A 24,376-nucleotide genomic window follows, 5' to 3' on the forward strand; every position below is an offset into this window, starting at 1 on the left:
CTAAGTATCCATCAGTAGATGAATGGATAAAGAAGATGTGGTACATATATACAATGGAATATTATTCAGCCACAAGAAGAAAACAAATACTACCATTCGTAACAACATGGATGGAGCCAGAGGGTATTATGCTCAGTGAAATAAGCCAGGAGATGAAAGACAAGTACCAAATGATTTCACTCATCTGTGGAGTATAACAACAAAGCAAAAAGTGAAGGAACAAAACAGCAGCAGACTCTCAGAACCCAAGAATGAACTAGTAGTTACCAATGGGAAAGGGGATGGGGAGGATAGGTGGGAAGGGAGGGAAAAGGAGATTAAGGGGTGTTATGATTAGCACACATAACATGGGGGGGGCACAGTGATGGCAGTGTAGCATGGAGAAGACAAGTAGTGGCTCTACAGCATTTTACTACGCTGATGGACCATGACTGTAATGGGGTATGTGGTGGGGATTTGATAATAGGGGGTAAAGTCGTAAGCACATTGTTGCTTATATGAAACCTTCATAAAATTGTATATCAATTATATCTTAGTAAAAAACAAACAAACAAACAAAAAAACCCACACAGGTATCTTTTTCTAAGCTGGACATTAAAGAAACTACAAAAATTGTAAAACAGTAGTCTTCATCTACAGATAATTTAGTCCCTTAAGGGACATTTGGTGAGGTCTAGAGATATTTCTGGTTGTCACAACTAGGGAAAGTGCTATTGGCATCTAGGTTCAGATGCCAAGGATGCTACTTGCATCATCATACAATGCACAGGAGAGCCCAACAAGAAAGAATTATTCGGGCCAAAATTTTAATACTTCCAAGGTTGAGAGACCCTGAAGGAAAAGAATACTACTCTTCTCAATTTTTAGGGGGGAGGGGAACAGTTATTTTTTATAAATTATGTTACCCATATTAACCTGTAATGGGTTTATTATTGTATATTTATTTTTCTCATTTTTTTTATTGAGGCATATACAATAAAATGCACAAATCTTGGTGCATGATGCAATGAACTGACATGTACATACAATCATGTAACCTTCACCCAGATCAAGACATCAAACATTTTCACTAATATTTCCCCATTTCACCCATTTCACCCATCCCAACCCTTTCCTCCTATAGCAATCACCAGTCAGTTCTCTGTATCTATGAGCCTCTTTCTGTTCTGCTTTCTTTTTTAGATTCCATACATAAGTGAAATCTTATGGCATTTCTTTTTCTGATTTATTTCACTTAGCATAATACCCTTGAGATTCATCCATACTGTCAGAAAGATCAAGATTTCATTCTTTTTTATGGCTGAGTAATATTCCATTTGTATATATACTTCTTTTTTATCTATTCATCTATCAATGGACATTTAGGTTGCTACCACATTTTGGCTATCGTAAACAATGTTGCAGTAAACATAGGCATGCATATATCTTTCTGAATTAGTGATTTTGTTTTCTTCAGGTAAATTCCCAGAAGTGGAATTGCTGGGACATATGGTATTTCTATTTTTTGTTTTTTAAGAAACCTCCATACTGTTTTCCACAGTGGCTACACCAATTTACAATCCCACCAGCAGTGTATGAAGATTCCTTTCCCACATCCTTGCCAACACTTTTTATTTCTTGTCTTGTTGATATTAACCAGTCTGTTTGCTGATTGGTGTGAGGTGATTATCTCATTGAGGTTTTGATTTGTATTCTTATAATTTTATATAAATTAATAAACACTTTCCAACTTTCTTAGTTCTAGTTTACAATAAATATAATAGATTAACACATAAGCAAGTTATTTGGGGTCATCAATAATTTTTAATAGCATAAAGCAGTCCTGTGAGCAAATAGTTTGAGAACCACTGAATAAGAAGAATGGTATAATTGACCAAGTATGTTGGTGAAAATAATAGGAATTAAAAGAACCTAAAGAACAATGTACTCATTTGGATGACTAAAGCAAACATAAAACCCTATAAAACCAAATAGTTAAAAAGAAAAAAATTACAATAGACCAAAATGTCATTCTCCTCTTGAAAAAACAAAACACAACACCATCACCACCACCACAAAGAAACTTATGAAAAGCACAACTTGTTACCCTGGTTATGGGGACTTGCTGGACTGAAAGGTGGCTGATACAAATCTCTGGTTGGCGTGGGGTAGGCTTCTTTCCCTTGGCGCTGACTCATCTTTGCTGGTGTCAGAAGTTGAGATTCGTCACTGTTTGCTACCACAGCTCAAGTGAAGAAATGAAAAAAGAATTAGTACCTAAACCATAGATTTACATAATGGCATAGTTAATAATATGGAATAGAACTATGATTGAAATGACCTCAAACGTTATATTTATTTTACCAATGAAAAATAATTTAGTAAGTTTGCATAATTGTTTTAATTTTAGATTGCTATCAATGAAAGAGGAATTAATAGATATGCATGAGTTAAATTATACAAATCACAGATATTGTAAAAATGAAAACACATATTTAACTAATCATGAGAGGTACTCCAAGGTGGACCTTTCATTCTACTATTCTTTATATTTGCCAATAGAGCAATAAGCAAAAGACAACTTCACTTCACAGAAATATAATTCACCAATAAAAATATGAAAAGATACTCAACCTCGATAGTAATCAGAAAAAATACAAATTAATGGCAATATAAAATATTTTACATTCACTATAATTTCTATTCTAGTTTCCAATTTCCATGGGAAGTAGGTATGACTTCTGTTTTGGAGATGGGTAAATTTCAGGTTCAGACATTGCTTTACCTAAGACTAAGAAATACACATAAGATTCTAACTCAGGACTACTTGGTCTCTTAAAGGCTTCTTGTCCCAATAATCAATTTAAACAGTGTTTAAAGCTGCTGTTCACTACTCTGGCCAAGCTACTAATAGAGAAGAGCAATGCCCAGCTCCATAGAGGTCAGAAGAGAGAAAAATACTCAAAAAAAGAATAGAGCAAAATGCAAGAAAGTCCATAGTACCCTAGGACCTCCACATTCTTTCATTATGTTTCTGGGCATCCAGCCTACAACTTTAGTTTTATCTTGTGAGAGAATGATTCTGTCTCCATAGCAGATATAATTTTTATTCATATTATCATCGTGATTTTTTATATTTTTTAAATTTTTTTATTAAGGTATCATTAATATACAATCACATGAGCAATACTGTGATTACTACATTCCTTATTATCAAGTCCCCACCACATACCCCATTACAGTCCCTGTCCATCAGCATAGTAAGAATGCTATAGAGTCATTACTTGTCTTCTCCATGCTACACCACCTTTGCTGTGCCCCCCTATATTGTGTGTGCTAATCATAACACTCCTTAGTCCCCCTTACCCTCCCTTCCCACCTGCCCCCCTCATCCCCTTTTCCATTGGTAACTGCTGGTCTGTTCTTGGATTCTGAGAGTCTGCTGCTGTTTTGTTCCTTCACTTTTTGCTTTGTTGTTATAATCCACAGATGAGTGAAATCATTTGGTACTTGTCTTTCTCCTCCTGGCTTATTTCCCTGAGCATAATACTCTCTAGCTCCATCTATGTTGTTGGAACTAGTAGTTCTGTTTCTTCTTATGGCTGAAGAACATTCCACTGTGTATATGTACCACATCTTCTTTATTCATTAATCTATTGATGGATACAGGTTGCTTCCATGTCTTGGCTATTGTAAATAGAGCTGTGATAAACATAGGGATTCAAATGTCTTTTTGAATCTGGGATCTTGTATTCTTTGGGTAAATTCCTAGGAGTGGAATTCCTGGGTCAAATGGTACTTCTAGTTTTAGTTTTTTGAGGAAACTCCATATTGCTTTCCACAATGGTTGAACTAATTTACATTCCTACCAACAGTGTAGGAGGGTTGCCCTTGTCTGCATCCTTGCCAGCATTTCTGTTGCTTATCTTTTGGATGTTGTCTATCCTAACTGGTGTGAGGTGGCATCTCACTGCAGTTTTAATTTGCATTTCCCTGATGAGTAGCGATGTGGAGTATCTTTTCATGTGCCTGTTGGCCATCTGAATTTTTTCTTTGGAGAAGTGTCTGTTTAGATCCCCTGCCCATTTTTTAAAATAGGTTATTTGCTTTTTGGGTGTTAAGGCACATGAGTTCTTTACATATTTTGGATGTTAATCCCTTACCGGGTATGTCATTTATGAATATATTCTCCCATACCATAGGATGCATTTTTGTTCTGCTGATGGTGTCCTTTGCTGTACAAAAGCTTGTTAGTTTGATGTAGTCCCATTTGTTCATTTTTGCTTTTGTTTCCCTTGCCCAAGGAGATGTGTTCAGGAAAAAGTTGCTCATGTTTATATTCAAGAGAGTTTTGCCTATGTTTTCTTCTAAGAATTTTATGGTTAAGTTAAGAATTTATGGTTTCATAACTTACATTGTGGACTTTGATCCATTTCAAGTTTACTTTTGTGTATGAATTAGACAGTAATCCAGTTTCATTCTCTTACATATAGCTGTCCAGTTTTGCCAACACCAGTTGTTGAAGAGGCTGTCATTTCTGCATTGTATATCCATGGCTCCTTTATCGCATATTAATTGGCCATATATGTGTGGGTTTATATCTGAATTCTCTAATGTATTCCATTGATCTATGGGTAGCTTCTTGTGCCAGTACCAAATTGCCTTAACATGGCTTTGCAGCAGAGCTTGAAGTTGGGGAGCATAATACCGCCAGATTTATTCTTCCTTCACAGGATGGCTATTCGGGGTATTTTGTGGTTCCATGTGAATTTTAGAACTATTTGTTCTAGTTCGTTGAAGAATGCTGTCAGCATTCTGATATGGATTGCACTGAATCTGTATACTGTTTTAGACAGGATAGCCATTTTGACAATATTAATTCTTCCTATCCATGAGCATGGAATGTATTTCCATTTATTAGTGTCTTCTTAATTTCTCTCAAGAGTGTCTTGTAGTATTCTGGGTATAGGTATTTCACATCCTTGGTTAGACTTATTCCGAGGTATTTTTTTTTTGATACAATTGTGAATGGAACTGTTTTCCTGATCTGTCTTTCTCCTAGTTCATCATTCGTATATGTGAATGCAACAGATTTCTGTGTATTAACTTTGTATTCTGCAACTTTGCTGAATTGAGATATTAGTTCTAGTAATTTTGAAGTAGACTGTTTAGGGTTTTTTTTATGTACTATATCATGTCATCTGCAAACAGTAACTCCACTCACTCTAAAAGACAGACCAATTAACTTCCTTACCGAACTGGATACCTTTTATTTCTTTGCATTGTCTGATTGCCGTCACTAGGACTTCCAATACTATGTTGCATAGAAGTGGGGAGAGAGGGCATCCATGTCTTGTTCCTGATCTTAAAGAAAAAGCTTTCAGCTTTTCACTGTCAAGTATGTTGGCTGTGAGTTTGTCATATATGGCCTTTATTATGTTGAGGTACTTGCCCTCTATACCCATTTTGTTGAGAGTTTTTATCATGAATGGATGTTGAATTTTGTCAAATGCTTTTTCAGCATCTATGGAGATGATCATGTGATATTTGTCCTTCTTTCTGTTGATGTGGTGGATGATGTTGATGGATTTTCGAATGTTGTACCATCCTTGCATCCCTGGGATAAATCCTACTTGATCATGATGGATGATCTTTTTCATGTATTTTTCAATTCAGTTTGCTAATATTTTGTTGAGTATTTTTGCATCTATGTTCATCAGGGATATTGGTCTGTAATTTTCTATTTTTGTGGTGTCTTTGCCTGGTTTTGGTATTAGAGTGATGCTTGTCTCATAGAATGAGTTTGGAAGTATTCCCTCCTCTTCTACTTTTTGGAAAACTTTATGGATGGATATTAGGTCTTCTCTTAATGTCTGATAAAATTCAGCAGTGAGGCCATCTGATCTGGGAGTTTTGTTCTTGGGTAGTTTTTTGATTATCAATTCAATTTCATTGCTGGTAATCGGTCTGTTCAAATTTTCTGTTTCTTCCTGGGTCAGTCTTGGAACGTTGTATTTTTCTAGAAATTTGTCCATTTCTTGTAGGTTATCCAGTTGGTTATCATATAATTTTTCACAGTACTCTCTAATAATTCTTTGTATTTCTGTGGTGTCTATAGTGATTTTTCCTTTCTCATTTCTGATTATGTGTGTGGACTCTCTTTTTTTCTTGATAAATCTGGCTAGGATTGTATCTATTTTGTTTATTTTCTCAAAGAACCAGCTCTTGGTTTCATTAATTCTATTGTTTTATTCTTCTCAATTTATTTTTTTCTCTGATCTTTATTATGTCCCTCCTTCTACTGACTTTGGACCTCATTTGTTCTAATTTTTCTAGTTTTATTAATTGTGAGTTTAGACTGTTCATTTGGGATTGTTCTTTTTTCTTGAGATAGCCTGTATTGCTATATACTTCCTCTTAAAACTGCCTTCGCTGCATCCCACAGAATTTGGGGCATTGAACTGTTGTTTTCATTTGTCTACATATATTTCTTTAACTGTTCTTATTTTGTCATTGATCCACTGATTATTTAGGAGCATACTGTTAAGCCTCCATGTGTTTTTGGGCCTTTTGTTTTCTTTGCAATTTATTTCTCATTCCATATCTTTATGGTCTGAGAAGTTGGTCAGTACAATTTCAGTCTTTTTAAATTTACTTATGCTCTTTTTGTGGTCTAGTATGTGACCTATTCTGGAAAATGTTCCATGTGCACTTAAGAATGTGTATCCTGTTTCTTTTGGGTGGAGTGTTCTGTAGACATTTGTTAGATCCATCTGTTCTAATGTGTTGTTCAGTGCCTCTGTCTCCTTACGTATTTTCTAACTGATTGCTCTGTCTTTTGGAGTGAGTGATGTGTCGAACTCACCTAAAATGAATGCATTGCATTCTATTTCCCCCTTTAATTCTGTTAGTATTTTTTGCACATATTTAGGTGCTCCTATGTTGGGTGCATTGATATTTACAATCATTATATCGTCTTGTTGGACCACTCTAATGTTATATAATGTCCTTCTTTGTCTCTTGTTTCTTTGTTTTGAAGTCTATTTTATCTGATATAAGTACTACAACTCCTGCTTTTTTTTCTCTATTATGTGTATGAAACATCTTTTCCATCCATTCACTTTCAATCTGTGTATGTCTCTGGGTTTGTAGTGAGTCTCTTGTAGGCAGCATATAGATGGGTCTTGCTTTTATATCCATTCTGTAACTCTATGTCTTTTGATTGGTGCATTCAGCCCATTTACATTTAGGGAGCTTATCAATAGATATGTACTTATTGCCACTGCATGCTCTGGATTTGTGGTTACTAAAGGTTCAACAGCAGCTTCTTTACTAGCTAACATTCTAACTTAATTCTCTTATTGTGCTATTATAAACACTATCTAAGATTCTTTTTTTTCCTCCCTTCCTTTTCTTCCTCCTTCACTCTTTATATATTAAGTTTCACATCCTGTACTCTTTTTGTATGCCTTGACTGACTTTGTGTGTAGATGACTTAATTTTGCATTTGGTTAGTAGTTAATTGGTCTACTTGCTTTATGGTGGTTTTATTCTTTCTGGTTACAGCTATTTATCCTTCAGAGCACTTCCATCTAGAGCAGTCCCTTTAAAATACAATGTAGAGACTGTTTGTGGGAGGTAAATTCCCTCAACTTTTGCTTATCTGGAAATTGTTTAATCCCTGCTCAAATTTAAATGATAACTTTGCTAGGTAGATATTCTTGGCTGAAGGGCCTAGTGTTTCATTGCATTAAATATATCATACCACTCCCTTCTGGCCTGTAAGTTTCCTACTGAAAAGTCTGATGATAGCCTGATGGGTTTTCCTTTGCAGGTGATCTTTTTTTCTCTCTGGATGCTTTTAATACTCTGTGCTTGTCCTTGATCTTTGCCCTTTTAATTATTATGTCTTGGTGTTGTCTTCCTTGGGACCCTTCTGTTAGGAAATCTGTGTACTTCCATGGCCTGAGAGACTATTTCCTTTCCCAGACTGGCAAAGTTTTCAGTTATTTATTTCTTCAAAGACACTTCTTTTTCTTCTGGTATCACTATAATGAAAATATTGCTCCATTTGGACTGATCAGACTATTGTCTTATTATTCTTTCATTCTTAGAGATTGTTTTCTCTCTCTGGCTAAGCTTCTTTGTATCCCTGTTCTCTAATTTCTCCATTTACTATCTCCTCTACCTCATCTAATATGCTTTTAAATCCCTCCATTTTGTGTTTCATTTCAGCTACTGTATTTTTCAAGGTGTCTATCTCCTTCTTGAATTCGTCCCTAAGCTCTTGAATATTTTTCTGTAGCTCCATTAGCATGCTTATGGTTTATTTTGTATTCTTTTTCAGAAAGATTGGTGATTTCCATTTCATTGAGTCCTCTTCCTGGTGTTTGAGGGATTTTGGATTGAACAAGGTTCTTTTGCCTTTTCATAATCCTATTGGATAATGAGAAATATTAGGTTTGTGTAGGCAGCACCCTCTAGTACCCAGAAGCTCTGCTCTTCAGAGATGCCCAGCACCTGGAGTGATGATAGTGGTCACATGCGAGCAGTGCCGGTGCCTACCCTAAGAAGAGAGCTTTTTCCTGCTTCCTGGCTGCAGTGCCTGCCTCCACTGTCAAGAGCAGCCTCTGCATTAAGCCCCTAAGCTGCTGTAGGTGGGGCTGTCCTCCTGCTGGCCTGGAATAATGGCAAGGGTAGCAGGCAAGCCACGCCAGTACTTTCTGGGAGGAAAGAGCTCTTTCCTGCTTCCTGGCTATAATGTCTGCCTCTGCTGTCAGGACCAGTTAGCCGCATGTGCAGGGAGCAGCCTCTGAGTTAAGCCTGTTTAGTTGCCATAGGCGGGGCTCCCTCTGGCTGGCCTGGCATGATGACGGGGGCAATAGGTTTGTTGCAGGTGCTGGCCGAGAGGAAGGAGTAGCAGGGGGGCTTATCATGGTGGGGACTTCGGGGCTGTGTTGCCAGACAGGGAGATGGAGTGCCTGAAGCTCCTGAATGTTCCCAACCTGCTGGCTGAGTGTGCTCAGATGATTTTGTCCACCTGTTCCTTCTCCTGAGGAGCAAGCTCTGTGTTATCCTTGCCCCTTTAGCAGCCCTCTCACTGTTGAGAAGTCTTTCAAAGTGCCTGCCTTTCTTTTGTCCCAGAGCAGCTGGTTGTGGGAACCTGTTCTCCACAAGCTGCTGGAATCTGAGTCTCTTGTCTTTGCTTTTCAACTGCTCTAATCTCCAGAGCACCATGCAATGTGGGTTTGTGTTCTCAGAATAGATTTCCAGGGTTGTGTATTTAGCAATCCTAGGCTTCTACTCCCTCTCCACTCTGTTTCTCTTCCTCTCACCAGTGAGCTGGGTTTGGTGGAGGGCTTGGGTCCTGCCAGGTCATGGCTTTGTTACTTTACCCTTTTTCCTGATGTAGACTGCCTGCTGCAATCATATTTCTGGTCACTCTTTTAGGATTAGTTGTATTTGCTGTATTTTCATATTATATGTGGTTTTTGGAGGAGATTTCTGCCTCACCTCTCATGCTGCCACCTTTCTTCCCTCACCAGTTTTAATTTTTAACCTAATTAGAACTTCACATTTTTATCACTGTATCTTTCAAATCAAATAGCTTTGACATGTTTTTTATTGTGCTAAAGTTTCCATAATCGTATTTTATCTCCCTAATTTCAAGGTAAAAATAAAAGAAGAATCTATGCACTGATGACTTCTAAATTTGTATCTCCGCCTGAACTAAAACTCATATATCCAACTGCCTGCCTTATGATTGCCTCTATTATTTAACAAACAACTCAGACTTATCCACAATATAATTCTTAATTCTGTGTATCTTCCAAACCTGCCTCACCCCCACATCAGTCACTGGAATCACTGCTTCTCTCCCCGACTTTCTCAGGCCTGAAAGCTTATATGTACTGTTTGATTTTTCTCTTTCTTTCACACTTCCATCCAATTTATCAGTGAGATCTTTATGCTCTACCTTCAAAATTTATCTGGAATCCTATTTCTCTCCACTTTCACAACTATCCCCCTGTTCTAAGCCATCATTAGCAGATTTTAATGCAGTCTCCAAATTTATTGTCTTGCTCCTTTCTTGTGTAGAGCTCATTCTTTACATAGAAGCCAGACCAATCTTTGTAATTCATAAATCAGATTTGCACCATGCTAGAAATATCTTCAATGGCTTTCCATTATACTTAAAATAAATTCCATGGCATAAAGATTAAATACTGTCTGGCCCCTGCTTATCTTTCCATCTCCATTCTCTACCAATCTCCTCTTTACTCACTTGGTTCCAGCTATAATGGCCTTCTTGATATTCCTCAAAGCACACTCCCTTATCTCAGTCTCTGGACTTGTATCTCTTGACCCCTCTACCTGTAATACTCCTCCCCCCAGTGTTCACATTACTGAACTCTTTCATCATTTGTTGCCTGTGTTCAAATGCTGTCTCTTCAGAAGAGCCCTTCATGGTGCCTACTGATAAGTAAGTTCCTAATTTTAATACAGTGCAACTTATCAACTTTTTTTCTGGTTAGTGCTCATTTTGCCACACTTATACTCTACTTCTTTACTGTACATGATTTTCATTGTAGTGCTTATTATTTGAAATTATATCTCTTATTTGTGTATTGTCTGCTTTCTCCACTAGACTGTAAATTTCATAAGAGAGTTTTGTCTGCTTAATTTTGAAACAAATCCTCAAGTCCTGGTTTCTGGCATAATGAAGGTGTCCAATAGTATGTTCTTAGATAAATCAATCAACAAATTTTATGTTTTTATGAAACTTACTATCATAAAGTTTATGGTGGATCCTCCAGTTACTAAATCCAAGATCCATTTAATTCCTAAAAGTTATTGTTGAACTTAAAAATATATATGGTACTGATGCAGATAGAAACAAACTGACCTAAATAACAGAGAGCTCTCAGAATCAAATCTAGGGATATGTGGAGCCTAAACATACAACAGAGGTAGGGAAACAAACAACTATTCAATTAATGACACTAGGAAAATTGGTTACAAATATTGGAAAAAAAGGTCCCTATCCACATACCACAAAGAAAAGTTTTATGAAAATTAAAGACAAATTGTAAAAAAGCAAAACTTAAAAACGTTTAGAAGAAAATATAAGAGGAATTTATAAATTTGGGGTAGCAGATAATTCCTTTAAAAAGACACAGCAAAGCACTAAACAAAAAAGAAAGAATTTCTAAGTTCTACTATATTAAAATTAATTTAATAAAAAGATAACCATAAAGAAATAAAAAGAAAAACACAAAACAGAAGATATTTTACATATAGTTAACAAAATGTATTATCCAGAAAGTTTTTAAAAAAAATGTCTGTAAGTTAATCAGAAAAAGACCAACACTGCAACAGAAATATGGAGGAATGCATCAGAAAGTACAAAATACCTAGGAATAAATTTAACCAAGGAAGTGCAAGACCTGTACACTGAAAACTATAAGACAACTGAAGACAATGCAAAAAATGGAAAGACATTGTATGCTCATCAATTCCAAGAATAGTGTCAAGATGTCCATACTATCTGAAGAAATCTATCAAAATTCCAATGGCATTTTTCACAGTTATAGAACAAATACTCTTAAAATTTGTATGGAACTACAAAAGACCCCAAATAGCCAAAGCAGTCTTGATAACAAAGCCAGAGGCATCACAAGCCCTGATTTCAAACTATATTACAAAGCTACAGTAATCAAAACAATACGGTACTGGAATAAAAACGGACACATGTATCAGTGGAACAGAATAGAGAGCCCACAAATAAATCCACACATATGTGGTCAGTAAATTTATGATAATGAATCCAAGACTATACAATTGGGAAAGGAGAGTCTCTTCAATAAGTGGTGTTGGGAAAACCGGACCATGACATGCAAAGGACTAAAAATGGACCTTACACCACAGATAAAAAATAACTCAAAATGATTAAAGGCTTGAATGTAAGACCTGAAACCATAAAACTCATAAAAGAAAACATAAGTGGTAAGCTCTCTGACATCAGACTTGGGATGAATTTTTTTGGATCTGGCACCAAAAGCAGAAGATACAAAAGCAAAAATAGACAAGTGGGACTACACCCAACCAAAAAGACTCTGCATTGCAAAGGAAACCCATCAATAAAATGAAAAGACTACCTATTCAATGGAGAAAATATTTGCAAATCATAGCCTGATAAGGGGTTAATATCCAAAATATACAAAGAGCTCATACAACTCAATAGTATAAAAATAAACAATCCAATTTAAAAATAGGCAGATCAGAATAGACACTTTCCTAGTGAGGACGTACAGATGGCCAACAGGTACATGAAAAGATGCTCAGCATCACTAACCATCAGGGAAATGCCAATCAGAACCATAATCAGGTATTACCTCACACCAGTAGAACTTCTAATATCAAAAGACAAGACATAACAAGTGTTATATGAGGTGAGGATATAGAGAAAGGGAATACTTGTGCACTTTGGTAAGAATGTAAATTGGTACAGCCAGTATGGAAGACAGTATGGAGGTTGCTTAACAAATTAAAAGTAGAAACTACCATATAATCCAGCAATTTCACTTCTGGATATTTATCTGAAGAAAACAGACACACTAATTCAAAAAGATATATGCACCCCCATGTTCACTGTAGCATTATTTACAATAGCCAAGATATGGAAGCAACCTAAGTATCCACTGATGGATAAATTAATAAAGAAAATGTGATACACACACACACACACACACACACACACACACACACACACAGAGGAATACCACTCAGCCATAAAAAAGAATGAAATCTTGCCATTTTGCAACAACATGGATGGACCTTGTTGGAATTATGCTAAGTAAAACAAGTCGGAGAAAGACAAATACCATATGATCTCACTTGTGTGGAATCTAAAAAAACTAGTAACAGCAACAAAGAAAGCCAAACTCACACATACAGAGAACAGACTGGTGGTTGCCAGAGGAGGGAGTGGGATTAAAAGATGCAAACTTCCACCTATAAAATAAATAAGTCATATGGATGTAATGTACAGCACAGTGACTCTAGTTAATATTACTGTATTGCATATTAGAAAGTTGTTATGAGAGTAAACCTTAAAAGTTCTTATCACAAAAAAAATCTATCCTATAACTCTGTATGATGAGGGATGTTAATTAGATTTATCGTGGTGATCATTTTGCAGTATATATAAACATTGAATCATTATGTAGTATACCCCAAATATGTCTTATGTCAATTATACCTCAATAAAAAAATTTAACTAAAAAAAAAGAAAAACAGGAAAACTAGAACATTGATTAATGGAAGAAAAAATCCAGATGACCAATAAATACACAAAAACAATGTTGATCCTCTTTAATAATCAGGAAAATACAAACCAAGATCACAATGAAGCAAATATTTTATACTCAGTAAAACTGATAAATATTAGTAAGTATGGTAATACTCAATAATGAGAAGGATGGGATTAATAAGACATTTTAAGCACCGCTGGTGGAGAATAAATTAATTCAAGCACTTGAAAAACAGTGTAGGAATACCTTATAAAATTGAATTTCAGTATACCCTATGGGTCTAACAACTCCACTCTAAGCTTTTTACCTAGAAATACTCTAACATGTGTGTACCAATAAGCATGCTCATAGCAACAACTATTTACAAGAGCAAAATTCAAAACAACTTAAACATTCATCAATTGATAATAAAATTTATTAATATATTGTTGTGTATGTATAAAGTAGAATGGTATATAGCACTGAAAAGGAATGATCTACTTCTATACCCCAAAACATGGCTGAATCTTGGAAAGAGAATGTTAACTACAAAAAACAAGTCTTAGATGATGACATATAGTATGATACCATTCTTAGGAAATTAAAACCTAAGCAAGCCTTAGTGGTACATATGTAATTAAAAAAATTTTTCTATTTAAAAAAAAAGGAATGATAAACAAAAATACAAACTAGTCACTACCACTATGGGCAGGCACAGGGAAAGAAAAAAGCAGTAGCACAGGAGGTATTTTAAGATTCAAGTTCTTAAGTTGAGTGGTAGGTTTAACTCATACTCATTGTAAAATTGCTTTGTAATTTATATATGCTACACATCCATTTTTGTAGTACTAGACAGTCCACTTATGGCAAATTTAAAATACATTATGAGAACAATTAATAGAGTTAAAGTATGCTTTTGGTATTCCAACAGTTACACAAAGGTATCTATGTCTTGAGTAACTTCACTATATTAAAAAGGAAATAGTCTGAGAAATATAAATTTAGTTCTACTCACCCCTTTCTAACTCCTCACTGACTGAGGTATTAATGTTAACAGTTTTGATAACCCTGAAGTGAGAGAGGTTGTAAAAATAGCAATACACAGAGTAACCTTTGTTAGAAAACCATAAAGCCTATTTTTTCTATTTGGTCTGTCTCACCCCATTCACAAACATTAACAACTGTATAGACAAAAGAGGATCTGCATAATATAAAAATCACTTTAATGTCCTACATTATTTGTACAATAGCATACTATTCAAAAGTAAGCTCAAGAATGGCAGTGACTTTGTTTTTATCTGTATCCCTTGGTGTAAAGGTGACAATAAATTTTTGTTAAATGGCAAGATAGACATTTGATGAATGAATCACTGCAGGATTCCAGTCAGATTCCTAATACAAGGAACTGCCTCACCTATTAACAACAGCATTACAATGCCCTCTCCTGGTTCTACTTTGTACTGGAAGTAGCCTTTGCTATTCATTTTGCTTTACTATCTAAAGCATATAGTAGCAACCAATGACACTGGAATAATTTATAGTAATATAATTAAGCTGCAAATTCTTAGGAGAATATGATTCTGTGACTACTATTCTTTACTTTCTGAATTCAACTCCTCAATATCAAGTCTGAAGTTAGCCCTTGATCTAATGAAAGCTAAGATAAAATGAAGGTAAGTAGTTATTTTAAGGTTATAAATAATCTCTATGTAAATCCTAAGTTTCATCTTAAATACTCCAAAAAATCAGCTATGTTAGTATATATCATTATAGACCTTTCATTCAATAGTACAAGACCCTAATAACTAAAACTTCCTAAATAAGTAAAAATTAAATCCTATATGAAATTACTTTTCACTGTAAAAGTATTTGTTCTTCAGTAAATAATTATACAGAGCCAGCCTTTTAATAGTTGACAAGAGTACAATATAATTCATCTCTCTATATGTTGTACATTGTTACATATGCTTAAGATATATAACCACAATAAATTTCTTGTATTCCAAGAAGAAATTAAAGATCTCCATTTATAAAACCAATTCCTAAAATAGAACCATTCATTGGTATTAAAACTGCAATTCTATTTGTAAAGTTCAGCAGTACCAGTAAGTTTATCTGAGCCAGTATCAAATATATGAGGGAATTAAAGTAACTGAAAAAAGACACTGAAAATATATGCCAGGTTATCAATCACAAGGCTGACCAAGAAAATGAATATGCTTTGGGATTTTTAAACTTCTTTCTACTTTATTTTTAAGTATTTTTGATATACAATCTTTTATTAGTTTCAAAGGTACAACTACTTCTTTATGCTTTTAAAATTTCTTCTATTCTAATAATGCTGGTTGTATAACAAATATGTTTAAAATACTATGAATTGTTGCAATTAAAATTTTTAAAGGGAATTGTAGCATTTTACTTTAAATCATCTTTTTCAGAAAAAATATCATACATACTATAACCAGTATTAGAGACAAACAGCAACTGATGTAGACTTAAGACTCTCACAACTAGAAGAAACCTTGCCAGTATCTTGCAGAGTCTACTTGCAATGGTCAGATAACTATTTAGGAATAAATACTAAAACTCCCTAAATCAATATAATTTCCCACATTGCCCTTTAACAGAGTGAAAATCTTTGTCTGATATATGATGCTGTAATATTTTAATTATTTGGTTAGACTTGAAGTCAGCAAACTGATTAGTGTAATTCTGATTTCTGAAAACGAGTAAGACACAACAGGCTAGTAACCAATTTTAACTCCTTGATATTTAAATTCTTAGCTTCAGGCTCTTCATCTTTAAAATAAATGCTTTATTAGATAATATCTGAAGTTCCTTTTACCTCAGTAATTCTATGATTTTTAATACAGAAGTTGTCTCTGTCACAGTGCTTCGAAACCATCTGTTCATGGGTCTAACTCCTCTGCGGAACTAGAATGATCCTTAAGGGCAGGGCATGTTTTATTCACCATGTATTCTCCAAGGCTACCACAACATCAAGTCAAAAAAATTCTGGATATAAATTTAAAGGGTACATCTTCTAAATTTCTAAAATGAAACATGTTTCAGTTGCGAAATTCCCGCAAACTTTTTTAAAAAGTAAATTGTTTTTTCAACACCAAATTCTTACAAAATAAAACAGTATTTCTCATTTTCATACTTCAGTGAATTTCTTGTACCACATCCAGCCTCAAAGTAGTCTGATCTATGCTTTATGATGATTGTAGGAAGGAATATTATTAAGAAGAGGTCCTAAATTATGAATTAGATAATTGGCTAAGCAAATAATCCATCTTTAGATAATCAAGATGTAAATATACAAACACTATCAATCCCAGATGGACACTGACAACAGACCAGCACTAAATGACCATTTATATTCCTTACTGTGTATTTCAGTGCCTGAAAGAAAAGTAGAGACTTGGTATCAAAACAGAAACACCATATTATATGCCTTTCATAAGTACACATCAAATATTATCATGTCTCCAAACATGCCATTCAAACTTTAGCTACTTACTTGATGGCCCAAGGACATCTTTGCTATCACCAAGAAGCTTTTAACGCAGGGTAATTGAGCAGCAAACAAATACAGTCCAAACCAGGAAGAAGCAAAATGCATCAGGATTGAAGCAGCAGTGAAACAAAAGCACAAGGAAAATAGCATTAGTTCATAAGTAGAAAGCACATGCACATCAATCCTAATCATCAAAATGAACAAGGAATTTCCTTTCTACACATAAAAAGATCTTGGCTTTCTTAGGCATTGTTAAATGTTGTTTAAGTTTTGGAAAATGAAGGTGTTAAGAGAAAAATGAAATCACCCTACTATACTGTTCTGAAAGTTACTCAAGTCAAAAATTACTCTGAATTCTAATTCAAGATACAGGTTAGGAGTGGTAAAAATTATTTAGAAACGTAAGGGACAGCCAAAAGTTATTCATTCCTCACATTTAAGTGGTTTAAAAACATATAACACCTATGCACCAATAAATATTAGTTCTGCATGCCATGGAAGCACTTAACACTATATAGAAATTCAGTCTGTTTCTTCTACAAAAAGAAAGGAGCTTTTACTGAGTGCTTAGTATATGCCAAGCATTGCACAAAAGAGCTTTTTACAAAGACATCAACAAAGTAGAATATTATTTTTCTCAAGTGGCAAAAAAAAACCCAAAGAGGAATATTGATTAGAATAGTATATTTTATGAAGTCAGACAAAATTTTCTCAGGACCACCAAATATCAAGCATATCATCTAGAACTACTAGTCTTTAGAAAATCAGAAGACCCAATTCTTAAATGAGTAACTTCAATCAACTAACAGAAACAGAAGACCGATTTTTTGTCTAATAACTATTTTAACATACATTATGCTAAATGGTGCCTATCTGACAAGTGTCTTGGTTTCCCTTAGAAGGAAGAGAATCCTCAAGCACTCCATTTCAAATACCAAACAGGGTTAACACATCAAAACTAAATTAAAACAAAACCAAAAACTCCTGTTGATGACATTACTGTCTGGACTCATTTAAAGGGAATAAGGATTAACTGCTACCATCAAGAGACTGTGGCCATAGTTTTGAGCTTCTGTTGCCTCCTAGGAAAAACACCCGTTACTTCCCTAAGTGATGGCTTTTTCACAATGCCAGAAATTCTGTTCTAATGCCTTTAAAGGCATTTGCTCTATCCACTTTTCTGTAGTTGCCCATTTAAGCTCATTCTTCTATAAACTGATTTGTTTCACAGATAAAAACTAAAACCAAACAAACAAAACATAGAGCTTTAGTGACAATGAACTGATTGTGCTTAATCCTATTACTGAAGGCCATGTTACCATAACTAGCATGTGGGAAGAGATTAAATAATTTGTATAGGTAATCCCTAAAAGAGCCCAGATCCCCACCTTCTTGGTATATAATCCTCTCTCTTTGAGCATTTGCTGGACTTGCTGAATCACTTCTAATGAAGAGAATATGGCAGAAGCAGAGGGATGTCATGTCCAAGATTAGACTGTAAGAACAGTATGACTTCGATCTTGTTTGCAGTCTTTCACTCTCTCTTAGATAAATCACCCTTGGGGAAAGCTAGCTGCCATCTCAGGAGGCAGCCTGGAAGACAGGCCCACGAGGTGAAGAAATTGATGTTTTTCAACAAACACGAAGTGAGCCCGCCTCCACCCTCCCTGCCTCCAGCCACCCAGTCAAGCTGTCCGGTGGGAATGCAGCAGCCACCCCCATTTCCCCCCAGCAACCTGACTGCTACCACAGGAAAGATTCTGAACCAGAGACACCTAGTAAAGCTGCTCTTAGCCTGCTGACCTACAGACATTGTAAGGTAATAAATGCTTGTCATCTGACAACACTTAATTTGAGGATGAATTTTTATGTACCAATAAGTAACTAATATGATATTGGGAAACTGAAGGAAGGTAGGAAACTGGCAGAGATAACTGCTAATTTCATGAATGCTTCACACACATCTTCTAAAAAGATTTTCCTGTACTGAAATGAATATTACTAGTTTCCCCAGACTTACTAGTAACTTTCTAAAGGAAATCAATAGTCCTAATCATATATTACTAGCTGGGAGTATTTAATGCTACTGAGCCAGTCACATTTGAAGGTTTCTGAGTTGGTCTTCTATTTAGGATAAAAGATTCAGTTCACTTTCATGGTACAGTTCTGTTATATTCTCAAGTATTGTTGATTAATGGCACTATGTCAACTTCTGTGCAGTTGTACTCTGTGCCTGTTTACTCCCAGAAAAAAATCCCTAGCATATACAACTTGTGAATATTTGTTTCAGAAACATTATTTCAGCATATTTATTATGTTGACTTACAACATTATATTTCCAAGCATTTTTTTGTGTCATATAAATCTGATTCTACTGGATTAATCCAATTTTTTTTTCAGATTGAGGTACTGAAGAATAAACAAAATAAGTATTATCTATTCCTATCAGTGATCCACTTATCCATCCATCCAAATACTTACTTTACCTACAATACAGTCAGCACCATTTTAGTCACTGAGGGATATAGTAGTGAACGAATAGACAAAAATCCCGCCCTTGTGGTAGTTATATTCAGGTGGGGGAGATGAAAAAAATATAAAAAATAAGTAAAAATTTGTTGTACATTATATAGTATAATACTAAGGCAAAATAAGCTGAGAATGAAGACATATAAAATACTAGGGAAGAGGGTTTAGATATGGTGGCCTCAGAAGCCTTTACTACAGAGTTGACTGAATAAAGTAAGGGAATGTATGATAAGGAACATAAAGGGGAAGATTATTCCAGGCAGAGGACAGAGCAAATGTAAAGGATTGAGTTGGGAGCAAGTCTAGGGCATTTGGGGAACAGCATAAAGGCCAGAGAAGCTGGAATACAATTCAAATAGGAGAGCAGCAGGCAAGGAAGTCAAAGAAGTAAATGAGTGCGTGACTGTAAGGACTTCACAGGACTGTGGTTTTACTCTGAGTGATATGGGGAGCCACTGTATCGTTCTGACACAATCTGGGTAGTCTGGACAAGATTATGCTGGCTGCTGTGTTGAGAACAGACTAGGGTACAAGGGAATAATCAGTTAGGAGGCTATTGCAATGATCTAGGGGACAGATGAATGAGCCCTGGAGCAACGTGACAGTAGGGAGGATGATGAGAAGTAGTTGAGTTTTTAATATATTTTGAATCAGAGCCAACAGTATTTCCAAATAGACAAAGTATGAGGTAAAGGAAAACAAGGAGGAATTAAAATGATATCAACTTTTTGGGGTCTGAACTCCTGAAAGGATGGAACTGCCATGATCTGAAATAAAAAAGACAGTGAGAGTAGCTAGTTTACAGGGAGAAATAGAAGTAAGCTCAGTTTGGGACAGGTTTGAAATACCTGTTATCCAAGTCAAAATGTCAAGTATACAGTTGGACATATACAGGGAAAGGTTCAGGCTGATAATGAAATTGTGTAATGATGACTTGTGAGAGTTAGGCTTTGTGACCTGAATGGTTTAATCACAGGAGACTGAAAAATGCCCCTGAATAAAAGAAAGGCACCAGAAAACATATTACAATGGAACAACAAAACTAAGAATTAAGCTGAAACACTCTGAAAGCAGAAACACAATGAAAAATATATATGACTTCAGAAGCTGTCCCCAAAAGGATGTGGGTACAAGGCTCTGAATGGGATGCAGTGAAATCAGCCTCCCCAATCGCTTGCTGATGAAGCTAATGATAAATGAGATGTAAGTGATTGAAGATTACATACTAATTTTACCAAGCAACTTATTTTCTGACGTCTTCTGCATATAGCTAAACCACACACTCCACTTCTTATCCTTAGCGCTTTTATGGCCTGGGCCTAACTTGCACAGTTCCATGTTGCATAACACATGAATAGAGCCAATCTGAAATTACTGATGTGGAAATGGTATCTTGTAAGATACTAAAAAAAATAAAAAGCCAGCCACTCTTTTTGGCTTTTGTTAGAGAACCAAAAGACTGCTAGCCTCTCAATCCAGGAACTTCTCCTCAGCTTGTTCAGAAAAACAGGAGCAAAACAGGACAGAAACATTTTCTCTATTTGAGTAACAAGTTTACCATTATCCCTTAGGCATGGTCTGCAGGCATCTCAATAATTTCCTTGTAAGTTCTGAATTTTGGCATTAAGTATAAGCTGAAAATAGCAAAATAATAGTAACATGCCTAAAATTTTTCTACTTATTATTAGTGAATACACTAATAACTAAAACAGACTTTAACTAAAAGCATGAAATATAACCATTATCTAAATCTTTACTAATTTTAGTCTACACATTTCAGGAAAAGAGAATTATGTACAGATGTGATTTTACTTTAATATACTCCTAAATATTTGTCACACCATCTAGAATTAGCATTTTATTTTATAATTAGAATTTTTATTTATATTTTCAGTATCATTTACATATGCCACATGAGTTTGCATTCTTTTATAACCAAAAAAAAATTAAAGCCATTTAATTTTGGAAAAAATGAAAACAATTTTTAAACTAATCTTTTCAATCTATACTACTTTTTATAATGACAATCATCTCTGATGAAATACAGTGAAAAACACATTTTAAAAATCCAACTTGAAATCCTGAAAAAACACAAAAATATTTTAACATTTCAAACATAGCACCATGTATTACTCACTGCCTCTTGAACTTCAGCAACTTCTAAATATGGCAAAATCTAAAAAAACAAATTTTCTCAGGAGTGATTCTCTCTCTTGAATCTGAATTTAGAGAGCACCCACAGTTTATCAAGTGAATTAAGCATTACACTAATCTTGTAAGAAGTAGCAAAAAAAAATAGTGCAATAGTATGTTTATACTGGAAGAAAAACCCTTTTTTAAAATCCTAAGGCTTCATAAAATTAGTCAGTTTAACTCTGGCATGCTCTGGGGCTTTTTCACAATTCTTATCCCCCCTGCATGTATCTAATTCTATCAGCCTTTTCACCATGAAAGACCTCTCCTCCCTTGATTTCTAAAATACTCCACACTCCACACTGCTCTGGTTTCCCTTCTATTTCCCTGCCTCCACTTTCTTCTCCCATTCAGAGGTATGTGACCATAATCAGTGTTCAGTCCTCAACTATTTGTGTTGCCTACCTGCTCTTTCCTGCAGATTCCATTCATACTCAAGGCTCATCTATTGCCTCATTCAGAGAACTTCCAAGTTTAAGTTTCTTCTTCAGACCTAGACAATCTCTAAAGCTTCATTTCAAAACATCGCTACCTTTATGTTCAGACAGTATTGCAAATTAACTTCTGGTTCTAAAATTCTGTTAACAAAGGAAGAGTTTTAGAAACCATCTTTATGTCAAAAAATAGCACTCAGCAGTTTCCCTCAGAAACCAGATTCCATGTCAGTTTGCCTGATTTTTTTCAATGGTACCATCTTTCTTTCAAACAGTCAGACCTAAACTCTAAGAAGACTCCCAATAACTTATCAAGTCGTTAAGTTCTGATGATTTCTATCTACACAACATCTCTCTCACATCTACTCCCTACTTTCAATGACCATTAAAACCACCTAGGCCAGATGTACATCATCTCATCTCATTTTTCAGCTTTTGCACCTCCTTTTCAATAGATGTCCCTGCATTCAGTCTCACCTTACTTACTCATTTCCTATGCTAGGTACTGGAATTCAAAAAAGCAGTGAATACACAGTTCCTGCCAAGGTCACCATATATTGAATACTGTATGTATTATATAATAGTTTATTTGGCATTAATGTAAGTTATCTCCAGTTTACCAAATATTACTTCTTCTTCAAGCTAGCCCCATCATTAGCAAGTCCTTCAACTTCTTTAGGGTTTATTTTCTACTCTGTGAAAACATAATTACTAAACTTTACAATTTTTCAGAATTACTATGAGGCTTAATAATAGTTTACTTCAGTGTACTTTATAGATTTTTTTAAAGCAATATATAGACATAAGGCAGAATTATTTAGTAGTACAACAAATGAGAAAGACTAAGAAAGTACTGAGAAGGGAATGATTTACCAAGTTAATTCCCTAAACTATCGCTTTGCTCCTCCACTTAAAAACATTTGGTAGCACCCATTCTTCATAAAATAAGCCCCAAACCCTTATACTTAAACTGTTTACAATTTGGCTCAATTATTCATTCCACAGAGATGTTTTGATCTCCTCAGACAAAGGTTTGCAACTCCAAAATTATACATATCTAAATTCTGTCCAGTAAAACTGATTGCTCAGAATGATTGCAATTTTCTCCCTACTTTCTTTTTGCTTCCATGACCTTGAAGGCTTAATTTGAACTGCCAATTCAAATTTTGTTCACTGTTGTGTCTCTTAAAACTAGAATAGAGCCTGCACATAGTAGAGACTCAACAATGAATAAATGCATGAATAAAAAAAGGTTAGTCATTATTATAACCCAATAATTAGCAAAGAATTTCTTATATGCAGTTCACTGAGTATCTGTTTATTAAATGAACTAGTTTTAATTCTCTAATGGCAAAAATAAGTCTTGCTCATCTTTGTTACTTCTAAAATTTAACATTCTGCATGTTTAATACAGATACCCAAAGAACTAATAGAGACTAGAATCATGAAATCTGAATTCTCAGCCTAACTATCAATATTGCGAGGTAAACTGGAATGCATATCTTGAATTTAATTTTATTTGCTCATGAGATCTTTCATAGCCCTAAAATTATAAAAGAATTCAAGATAGAAAATTTAACTTAATCCTCAGATCATCCTTAGTTGTAACTTAATATTCTCTTCTACATATGACCTAATCATTCACAGTTTCCTGAAAGGTTTTGAAACAACAGCACAACCAAAACCATATTACGACACCACAAATCATGCCAAGTTAAGTATGACAACTGGGTATATGAGGACAGCTCATGTACATAAATATTTCAGTGTGTGTTGCTTAATCTCTGAAATAAGAGCTTGTGTTACTTGGAATTCATTTTGGACAATTTTTTACACAGATCTGAACTAATATGTAAGGACTGCATAACGAATAGCTTCCTTCCCTCTACAGTTGCATTCTGTCTCTAACAAGTCACTGATCAGTAGGTCATGTTGTTCAGTATTAAGCCACAGTCAAGATTGCTAACAGTACTATGGAAACATCATATCCTCCATGACTCATATGTACCACACATAAAAATGAAGTTAGCAACTGCTCTTCATGTCTCAGCAGCTACATGATGCCTAAATGCCAAAATATTCACCCCAGATAGAAGAGTGTGTGTACATGTAAACACGTACACATAAAATTTAATTTTGGTCAAACATTACTGAGTTTAGGAACTTAACCCTACCTTCACTGAGTACACACACTTACATAAATATAAATTCATATACATATACACACACTGAAAATATATACATATATATTCATTGCCTCACCCAAGCTCTTTCTTGCTTCACTGTTTGTGTCTTCACCATATTATACTTACAGTGACTTCTGAAGTAGTCTTACGTTAATGAAAACCTACTAAGGTGATCTGAGGTCTGGATAAAAATCCCTTCCTTGCTCTATTCTCATTAGACAGCTGCGCAGGTGGAGATTTTCT

The 24,376-nt window shown here is 35.0% G+C and overlaps 1 protein-coding gene across 4 annotated transcripts in view; it reads right to left on the minus strand.

Moving 5' to 3' along the window:
- OSBPL8 (oxysterol binding protein like 8) overlaps window positions 1-24,376 on the minus strand; it is a 207,291-nt gene that overhangs the window by 111,013 nt on the left and 71,902 nt on the right. For 2 of the 4 annotated variants that reach the window (XM_073214832.1, XM_073214833.1), the window contains 2 exons: window positions 16,795-16,831; window positions 2,087-2,224 (listed from right to left, as the gene is read on the minus strand). The exons of 1 other annotated variant lie outside the window; for it this stretch is intronic. In XM_073214832.1, the coding sequence (XP_073070933.1) occupies window positions 2,087-2,224; window positions 16,795-16,831 (175 nt within the window). The remainder of the gene's footprint in view (window positions 1-2,086; window positions 2,225-16,794; window positions 16,832-24,376) is intronic. One more of the 4 variants, XM_073214835.1, reaches the window with a different exon arrangement.

This window comes from Manis javanica, chromosome 10 (assembly GCF_040802235.1).
Source record: "Manis javanica isolate MJ-LG chromosome 10, MJ_LKY, whole genome shotgun sequence".
Classification (NCBI taxonomy): domain Eukaryota; kingdom Metazoa; phylum Chordata; class Mammalia; order Pholidota; family Manidae; genus Manis; species Manis javanica.